At 36.6% G+C, this 10,236-nt stretch overlaps 1 protein-coding gene across 1 annotated transcript; it reads right to left on the bottom strand.

The window, feature by feature from the left end:
- Window positions 1–7,808: 7,808 nt before the first annotated feature.
- Window positions 7,809–9,634, bottom strand: hng3 (hinge3). The gene is made up of 2 exons (XM_020951986.2): window positions 9,463–9,634; window positions 7,809–8,979 (listed from the first exon to the last, which is right to left on the bottom strand). The coding sequence occupies exons 1-2, from the start codon at window positions 9,593–9,595 to the stop codon at window positions 8,060–8,062; spliced, it is 1,053 nt and encodes a 350-aa protein (XP_020807645.2). The 5' UTR covers window positions 9,596–9,634; the 3' UTR covers window positions 7,809–8,059.
- Between the last annotated feature and the right edge of the window lie 602 nt (window positions 9,635–10,236).

Here is a 10,236-nt window from a genome sequence, read left to right as displayed (position 1 = left end):
TAATCATCTATTCATAAAAATAATATAATATATATATAATAAAAGAACGTATTTTTTAATATTCTTACATATATAAAATGCTTCTTAAAATGTAACCAGATCTAAATATTGTGACTATTATATACATATTAGCTTGACCTAAAGATAAGATCAACAACATATTGTTTTAATGGACAACAAATTTTCTAAAAATTTTAAGATATCTGTGTTTTAAATATTTATTTCCAGAATACCATAAAAATTCCTAAATTAATTAAGGAAAATAACTTCTTAAAGCTTAAGTTTATACACTCTTGCAGTTGGGAAATAAATTATAGGATCGAATCCGAAATATATGATATCTAAGCTAAGCATTCTTTAAATATATATTTTTCCATATTTTTATATGACAATTTTTTCTATAAATCAAAGTTTTAAAAACTCATAACTAAGCCAAAAATGCACTAATTTCAATTCAGAAACCTTTCCTATGTTAGTTTTTATTAGGTTAATAAATCTGCATACTCAATTTAAAAATATTTTTTTTTGATAATTTCTGTCAATTTTTAAAATTTTTAACGATAAAATGTTGATAAAATTTCAAAAATTTATTTTTCGACCGTAGATGCCTAGATCGATTCAGCTTTAAATGCTGATCAAGAATATATATGATTTATAGGGTCGGAAATGACTCCTTCACCGCATTACAAACTTCTGATTAAAATGATAATACCCTGTAAGGGTCTAAAAAACCCTAGGTGATACCTAGTAACTCCATTATCCCGATCACGACTGCCTCTGACTACCAATTTTCCGCCTCCCCCACTCCGGGGGACATGCAAATGAGGCAAAATGCATCCAATTCAGACCTGACTCCGTGGGCCACGTTGGTGGAGCTGAAAGATAGAAGATCAGGAGGAAGAGCTCTCAAAGAGCGGCGACAAAGAATTCCAAGAATTGTGAGCGTCAATTGATTTACTCAGCTGTGCGCCGTTGGTCGCTTGGTCGCCGGTTGATAACTCTGAGATTTGTTATATTTGCTTCATCATCGCACCACAAACGAGGCAGTTTGAAGTCGCTGCTGCTTTGGGAAATGTTGGACCAAGAGTTGGGGAAGGAGCTTCATCATCATCATCATCGGGCACACCGCACACATGTGCGCACATTAAAAAGCAAGTTTCTCAGGTGTTTAAAAGCGTTTAAAAAGAAAACGCAAACGTAGACGAAGAGGGCAAAAGGAATTGAGACGAAGATCCCAAACGAGACAACAATAAACGCAGCCGGCATTGGTAGAGTTAAAAATACTCCAACTTGTACTGGTTACTGGGTACGGTTGGGTACTGGTACACTATGCCAAGAGCCAAGAGCCAACTGCCAAGATCCAAGATCCAAGAGCCAGTTAAAGCCATGATCATGATCTCGCGACTTGCGAGCCATGGAAACCATGGAAATCGGACGGACAGCTGGCGGCGACGCCAAAACCAATGTCTACAATTGGTTACAAAATAATGGAATCAGAGAGATTATAATATAAAGAAATTATATAGATTTTAAGGGGGGTTTTTAATGTTATTAAAACTATAGTTGGGAAGAGTCTAAGAAGTTTTGGTTTTGTGTTTAAATATTTGTAGGAATATTTTCTCATGGAAAAGGTGGTAAGTAAAACCTGGGATTTAGGAGGTTTTTAGAAGCATTATCTAATAGATTTTTAAATGTATTTAATTAACTTTATTTAGATATTTAAAGGGGTTACTGAGATAAATAAGAGTATAGTTTAGAAGAGTCTAAGAAGCTTTGGTTTTGTGTTAAATATTTGTATGAATATTTGAACATGGAAAAGGTGGTTACTGTTCTTTGGGATTCTAGAATCATTTTTTAAAAGGTTGCTAAATATATTTATTTTAAATTATTTCGATTTAAGAATGGGTTCCTGATTTAATTAAGACTATAGTTTATAAGAAGTTTTTGTTTTCTGTTAAATATTTGTGTGAAATATTTGATTAAGGAAAAGGTGGTTACTGATTTATACGATTTAGAAGGTTTTTAGGTTTAGATATTTTCTCTAAATGTTCCCTTAATATTTGTAATACTTATTTATTTATTTTCTAATATAATTTCTGTAACTATTAATGTAAACCCAACTGTTTGAGACGCCGGCAACGACGAGCACGTGAAGGTTGCCCAGTCTCAAGCCGCCGACTTGGAGATTTACTTAACGAAATCAAGAGGAAGCGCGTAGGATCGCTGATGGGAATGGGAATGGGTATGGGTATGGGTATGGGAATGGGTATGGGTCTGGTTGAGGGGTTATGGGGTTGAGCAGTTGAGGATGAGGGAACGGGGGGCAGTTAACCTAGCTGTCATACAGCATTGATTGCTCCGAGGCAATGGCAATACAAAAGCCTCACTGACTCCGCTTGATTGCTTGCCCGACCTGGTCCATACCATTGGGAAAACTGGGCAGAAGGGGGACCTCATGAGGGCGGTACTACTACTCTTTATTTTTTGTATAGTTTTTACCCAGTGACTCAGCATCTATACACTTCTTTTTTTGTGTGTGTGTGTGTGTGTGTTAACGATGCGGATGGCTAGCTTTTGGCCTGGGTCTGGTTCAACCAAAATGTTAAGTGCATGTTTTGATTGGTTTGTGGCGGCCAAAACGGATCGAGATTATGGCCCATGAATAGGAGCCAACTTCAGGTCCTCTTTTGGCCAAAAGAGGAGGAGAAGAAGAAGAAGGAGGCTCATCTTGGCAGCGGGGATAATGTGCAACCTTATGTGCATAATCTTCTTAAGAGGTGTCACAGGCATTTATTATGGTTAAGGGGGGAAAAAAAACTCTCGTTTGGTTGCGGCTACAAAAGCCAAATTAATGATCAGGCTAAATTATAGAGTTTGGCGAAAATCGGACTGTAAGGTTCCCTTGGGAATGTGCGAAACGAGGGAGTATTATTTGTAGAAGAAAAAATGATGATAAACCCATTTAAAACGTGAGGTTTAGTTATAAATTGAAGGTTAAATCATATGAACTAGTAAAGGAGTTGTCTAAAAGGGTTAAAGAATTGATATTTAAATATTTTAAAAACTTTTAAAAGGGCTTCAATCAAACTAAAAAACTCTTAAGGTCTTACTATTGTTTATAAATAATTTCTGCAGAAGAACGTATTGAAAACATATGATTAAAAATATGTTTACTCTACAAAACAATTAAATATTTCTAAAATCCCATTAGAATATATATTTTATTTACATTTACATCTTGAAGTGGCCTTTTTAAATTTTGGATTTTGTAAAGAATTTTTAGAGAAACCTTTTTAAATGTTTTTATATCTAAAGTATATAACAAAATAATGTATGTATAAATAGTACGACATAAATTATATATTCTAATGGCTTTGCTGTTTTATTATTTTAGTTGTTTTTATTGATTTTGTTCTTGAATATTTAAATAATACAACATTAATTATATATAATGGGTTTGCTGACATATTATTTTGTAGTTTCCCTTGATTTTGTTCTTGAATATTTAAAAACTAAGTTTTAGATTCGCCTTAAAGTATTTTGTAGTTCGTTTTAATTCCCTTAAAAATCAAGAAAACTTAGTTTAAACTTGTCTCAATAAAATATTCCCAGAAACCCCCAAATAATCACCGACACTGCTTCCTGAACTGAATTTCGAAACCGATCCTAAACGGACCATGACCATTATACTTAACCAAATGTTACTCAATCCCTTTTGTTGTTGATTTTTCCTCTTTTGGCCATTTGGCCATCTGCAACACCTGTTGCTCGCCCATGCAAAACTAGGCAGAAAAGGTGTTCTTGCTACAGGTGAGGTTTTTAGTTGGAATGCAAAACCCTTTCGCTTTGCCGGTATGATGAATTAGGCAAATTCTGGAAATTCCGCAAACATGCTAACGGTGGCTGAAGAGGATGCAAACCGGGTGCAGATGCAACAATGGACGGCTCAGCACGCATTTACAATGGCCTGCGAGACTTAACACCTGTGTGCCAGAATGCACTCTCCTGTGGAAATCTTCACAAATATTTGACATGAGCTGAATAGAGGAGAAAATTTGCATTTTTACCGTGGCGGCGAAAGAAGAAAAGCGAACAGGTAAAAATGTACCGGCCATCTCTTTGCATCATTAACACGTCCACGGGATTTAGTCGGGAGACTCAAGATAGGTGCGAAAATCCATCAACGATATATTGGTTATATATCTATATTGTTTTTTGTTATTCCTTCGGTTCATGAAAGTCTGTCCCTGAACGTATTCGAGTGGAAATTGCATTTGGAATGTTCGGCGGCGTGGAATTTAAGGCATTGGCCATGGGCACGTTCGAGTGACAAATGTCAATTTGCATTCGATTTGCAAAATGTTCTTTTGGCTGCCGTTAATTGCGTCCCCCCCTCCACACCCCCTCTAAGCTACCGATATTTATTTATATTTTTTTTACTCGATTTTCATTTGTTGTTGTTGTTGTTGTTGTATTTGTTGGAGCTCTCCAACTGTTTGCAATCACTGAAATCAGCGGTAACTGTTGCCACTGTGGGCTCGACGGTGTGTTCAAGCTCAAGAACACACCTTAAACTGTTCTTTTCTGAATGTTTTATGAACTGAAAGAAATGATTAGGTACATTTTTAATACAATAATTTAATAATTCTTTTAGTTTTTAAGAGCAAATAAAACATTTTAACCTAGAAACTATAATGTTGCTTGAACATTAGGTAACTATGATAAGTAAGTAACTTTGATCAGTAAGTAACTATGATCAGTAAGTATAAATAAGCATTAAGTATCTCTGAACATTAAGTATCTATAACCATTAACTATCTATGACCAGTAAGTAACTATGATCAGTAAATAACTATGATCAATAATTAATTATGAGCAGTTAGTAATTATGAGCATTAAGTAACTCTCTATGACCAGTAATTAGCTATGATCAGTAAGTATCTATGAACCTTAAGTAACTCTGAACAGTAAGTATCTATAACCAGTAAGTAACAATCATCAGTCAGTATCAATGAACTTTAAGTAAGTATGATAAGTAATTAACTATGATCAGTAAGTATCTATAACCAATAAGTAACTATGATCAGTAAGTATCTATGATCACTAAGTATGTAACGGGGGCCATGGCAATAAGCAAATTAATTGGAATATAATATTATAATATAATAATATACAAGTCATGGCTAAGACTTACCACAATAGAGGACACGTGGCTCTTTCGTCATTGCCTACTTCCTTCAGTGTAGTGACCAAGATTGGGTGACTTCATCCTGGTCATCCAGATCCATTGCATTGGCCACGTCATATTTCTGGTCTCGAAGGCTGATCACTTGCACTATCACTATCGATGTTAACACTAGGTACCCCTAGGACAGACTGAGGCGCGCGCGACCTCAGCGCCTCTATTTATAGTTCCCGAGGAGAGAGTGGAGCAGAGAAAGTGAGTGTGAGTGGGCGGGAGAGTAGGAGTTGCCTCTAGAGATTAACATAGAGCGATAGGCATAGAGAGAGAGGGGGAGAGTCAGAGAGAAACAGCGAGCTACTTAATTAAGTAACTATGATCAGTAAGTAACTCTGATCGGTAAGTATCTATGACCAGTAAGTATGTATGATCAGCTACTAACTTTGAACACTGATAAACAATGACTTGCAACTTTTGTAACAACACATTTCCAAGACTTGTCCGGCAGAAGTCACTTCGTTCCGGGGATATTAGAACCAGTTGGGAATCGTATGCGCAGATGTGCGAGATATGTTTTGGATGAAAGTTAAGCTATTTGAATGAAACTATAGAGTTTTTCTTGTGTATAATTTCACTAGTATATAAATCGGACCATGGCGAATCGGTGGACTATATATACATATATATGGGTGAGAGAAAAAATCGGAAAATTTTAAGAAAAAATATAACTTTTCCAGTTTTCAATAGATTTTCATTAAATTTAATATATAGCCAATATATATTAATCTAGAATTTTGTGTAACATTTTATGAAAATCGTACTACTATATCATAAAGCTGCCATGCAAATGATTCTTAGTTCCTCTATAAATTTCTTATTCATATTTTTTATTTCTATATAAAATTTCCCTCAGTGCCTTTGTAACCTCTGTTTGTCTGGCTATTGCTATTGAAATTGGAATTGGAATTCATGGGGCAGGCCGAGAGTCAAGAGCCAAGTGCCAGGCCCATGCCCATGCCCGTGCCCCAACTGGCAACTGGCAACTGGCTGCAACAAGTTCAAACACATGACGTCGAGTCCAAGTCCAAGAAGCCGAGTCGAAGCCAGAAAGTCGATTGTTGTCGCGCCTCTCAGACCAGAGTTGGAGCCTCCACGGGCACAGCCTCGGTTCAATGTCAATTTCGATTCGTCATCCGCAGCTGCGTTGATTTCTCGAGCGACCTATGCCACCATATACATACATATATATATTCCCCGCTGAATCCCCCCCGCGCTCTCAGCATCCTCCCATCCCATGTTTGTTTGCTTTTGTAGCCGCGTTCTTTTTTTTATGGTCATGTTAAGTTTGGACTTGGCTTTTAACACACGGACAGATGGAGATGGAGGCAGGACCACCGGCGATCGTCGCCGGCTCTGGGGGTTCATTCTAGTGTATCGTAATTTATTGACGCGACGCGAGGTTGAGGTTTTCCGGGGGTAAATGCGGACATGTGTGGGCAGCCCGGAGGCGAGATTACGTCGCTGGATGCCCTTGCATCTGCAGCTGGCAGAAGGCATAAGTCCGGGCCTCTGAAGCTCTCAAAGTCAGCTCTGCAAAATCCACATCCACATCTTGGACGCCCACACGAAATGTCACTACTATCTTCTCTCCTTGAGGTTGTGTGTGTTGTTTCTTCACAAGCGCATGCGCAGCTGAGTTCAGACCCAAAGTGCATTGATCTGCGGCATCCGTTCTGCTTAATCATTGCACTAAATTGTTGTTTACACAAGGAACTTAATAAGGTATAAGCAAAAATAAGCAATAAGGGATGGGAGTTCATTAAATGGAGTTTACATAAATTAAAGAGGCAACCAATTTAATTTAAAATTTGTTTATTTTATTAGGAAACAGAAAATTAGTTTCATTAAAAACTATTGAGATTTGAAACAAATTTTGTTTATTAGAGTTGGACACAGAAAACCAGTTAGTTTAAATAAAAACTAAGGAGTTATGTTAAAAATTAGTTTGTTAAATTAAGTTACTTGCCAAAATCCCTTTAAAAAAATATAGTATTTAATGGCGGTTTTTCAGATTAAATTCTTTAGTATTAAATTTAAATCAACCGTTCAAAAATTGTAATTGAATTAATTAGTTGATTAATTGTTGAATTATGGAATGGAGTTTTCATAGAACCTAGTTCCTAGAATATCGTAAGTAAATACTACATTTCAGAAAAAATAATTATAATAGGTTATAAAAGACAACTTTAGATTTATTAAAAGGCACCAACTTAACTCTTTTATTAGTAATTTATTAATTAATTAGATTCTGATTATACTCATATTTATTATTTAAAAATATCACTTTTTTTAGAGGGGGCTTAATATTTAAAAGTTCTGTTCTATCTCGCTTATTTATTTTATTATTCATTAATAATTTATTTTATTTAGTTCAAAATTAGGTAACTATATGCTTTTTTTTATAACCTAAAATATTCCCTGAAGCCTCATAAAATTTAATATTATTTTATATATTTTTTTATATGTATTTATTTCTTTAGTTCATTTTGAGTATGAATATTTTTACAGTTTAAATGTTAACGAAAACCCTTGCCAAGTTACCAAATTAAAAACATTCAAAAAAGAATACATATAAAATCGTTTATTTATTATTATTTTCAAATTATTGAAAATAAACGTCGTATTAAAGTCATAAAATCTCAGCCTTGCAACCAATGTGCATTGACCATGCGCACTCTAAGGACTTGTCTCTCTCGCTTCCTTAATCCATATCTGTATATATAATATATATACATATGTATGCTAAAATATAGAGTGCATTCTTATACAATATATGTCTCATTATCTCCCCCACTCTATAAACCCCCTCGAAGCGATTCAGTTCCAATTTGAGGAGCTAGTGCTGACTTGAGCCTGGTCCAAGGCCATCTGCTGCTGGTTCAATAACATTTGTGAGGGCTGTGGTTGTTGTTGCTGCTGTTGCAGTTGCTGTTGCTGCTGCTGTTGCTGCTGCTGTTGCAGTTGCTGCTGCATCATCTGTTGCTGCGGCGGCTGTTGCATTGTCTGCAGCAGGAGTTCACCCATCTTGGCTCTGAAAAACACATTCTGAATGGGCGTCATCTGCTTCATGAGCGGCAGAAAGCTGATCAAGTAATTGTAGTCCGAGTCGCCCACATGGAGGATATTCTTGCAACGGGCCAGATCCTGGCTGGTGGACTGCATCAACTGCTGCTCCTCGCGTTCGAGATTCTCCAGGAAGTGAACCTGTTCATCCACCCGCTTGGCACAATGGCAGCTACTCGCAGCGGCTGCTGCCAGAGCGGTTCCTTGGTCCAAATTCGGCTGGGCTTTGATGGTCACACTCATGGGCATACCCAAACCCAATCCTCGGTTTGGTGGGGGTCTTGCCTCCTCCTCGGCCGCTGCACTGGCCAGGGAAATGCTCTGGGAGAGACGTCGCAGGGCCTGAGGGGTGGCCACGTTCTGGAACTCTTGCATTAGGGCATCATTGTCCGCCTCCATTTCTTGTTGCGAGTCTTCCGTCTTGAAGGTCATCAGGGAGTCGGGTTCCTCCTTGGGTTCTCCCCCATCTACTGGTACTTCCTCCTCCTCGTCGTTGTTGCTACTATCTCGATCCTCACGCAATCGTAGATTATCCAAAAAGCTCATGGCCTCCGCATAGGACCATTGATGCACTGGGGAACCAGCTTGGGGATTTGCTCTGGAAAGGCCACTTCGCCGGTTTTGGCGGCGATAACTGCAACGCAGATTTTTCCATTTGGTGCGACACAAGTCCACTGAGAAAAAAGAGAGAGAACAAAACGCAAAGCAAAAAGAGGTTAAGTGAGAGAGAAGAAATGTACGCAGAAAGAGGAAACAGAGAACGTAAACAAGTTAGTCGTCATCGTACGTGCATTGTTATCTCTTACACTGAGGGAAATAATTATGTTCTTTATATATATAAATATATGAAATTTACTGATATGAAAATTTGTATATTTTTGTTACATTTAGCAAGCAAATTGGTTAAGATTTTATAAATATTATATTTTCATTTTATTTAAATAATGAGTTTTTGGGTTGATATATATTATAAAATAATTTAAAATTATCTATAGTAAATTAATTATATACAGTTATTAATTAAATAACCTTAAAATAATAGTATATAGTTTATGAAATATAATATTTGTAATATAATAAATATAAGTATAAGTTTATATAAATATAATTACAAGTTAATTGTATGTCCCACCCCATTTCTCCCAGTGCACACTCACCATTGAGCCCAACTGCCTCCGAAACACTGCTCCAGAGCCGCTGCGTCTCCGGTCGATTGGCGTGGTCCGGATGCGTGGGATCCCAGAGAGCGGGTCGGAGCCTCACCTCGGCGATCAGCCTGTGCATGTCCATGTGCTTTCCTTCGTCTTTATCAAGCAACTGAAAACTGAGCGGATGAATCCGAAACTCTCAGTCCAACCGGCGCGCAAAGTGAAGGTTCTCTCGCGTTCCGGTTCTCTCTCCAGCCATGAGGAATTCTCTGAGAGAATTTCAATTCTATCCCCAAGTTCCTCAAGCGCGGGGGGGGGGAGGCAGGCGGTAGTTGAGGTGGGAAAGATGGCACAGAAAACAAAGTAAAGTGTGCTTAAAATGTGCTTGAAAATGCAACGGTTATTGCGAGCTTTTATTTTGTTATTGCTTTTGATTTAATTTTAATAACTGTTGTTGAAAAAATACCCTTTAAAGTAGAGTATTTTCAAATTTTAAGTAAAATATTATAGTTATATTATGTTTTGTTATAAAAAGATACATAGTTCTTAAAAGTTTTATAGTTAAAGTAAAAATAAATAAAAAAGTAGTGATAAATAAGCAAGTTTGTGTACTAAATAATGTTCAAAATTATTGAAAACTTGCTTATTTCTTTAGAAAGTATTTATTTAATATTTTCAGTTATATTTCATTTTAATATAATATTTTTTATAGCCTTTTTCTTATTAATTTATCATTTTAAAGAGCATTTATTAGCTCATACTTGTAACCCTTTCCTTTAATAA

The sequence above is a fragment of the Drosophila serrata genome, unplaced genomic scaffold (assembly GCF_035046125.1).
Source record: "Drosophila serrata isolate PLE 108 unplaced genomic scaffold, ASM3504612v1 contig_273, whole genome shotgun sequence".
In the NCBI taxonomy this organism is placed as follows: Eukaryota; Metazoa; Arthropoda; class Insecta; order Diptera; family Drosophilidae; genus Drosophila; species Drosophila serrata.
This window is presented reverse-complemented; position numbering and strand designations above follow the sequence as displayed.

Coding starts and splice junctions, on each gene's coding strand:
- hng3 (XM_020951986.2), bottom strand. CDS start 9,595: ATGGACATGCACAGGCTGATCGCCGAGGTGAGGCTCCGACCCGCTCTC. Junction 8,980..9,462: donor GGAGGCAGTTGGGCTCAATG/GTGAGTGTGCAC, acceptor CTTTTTTCTCAG/TGGACTTGTGTCGCACCAAA.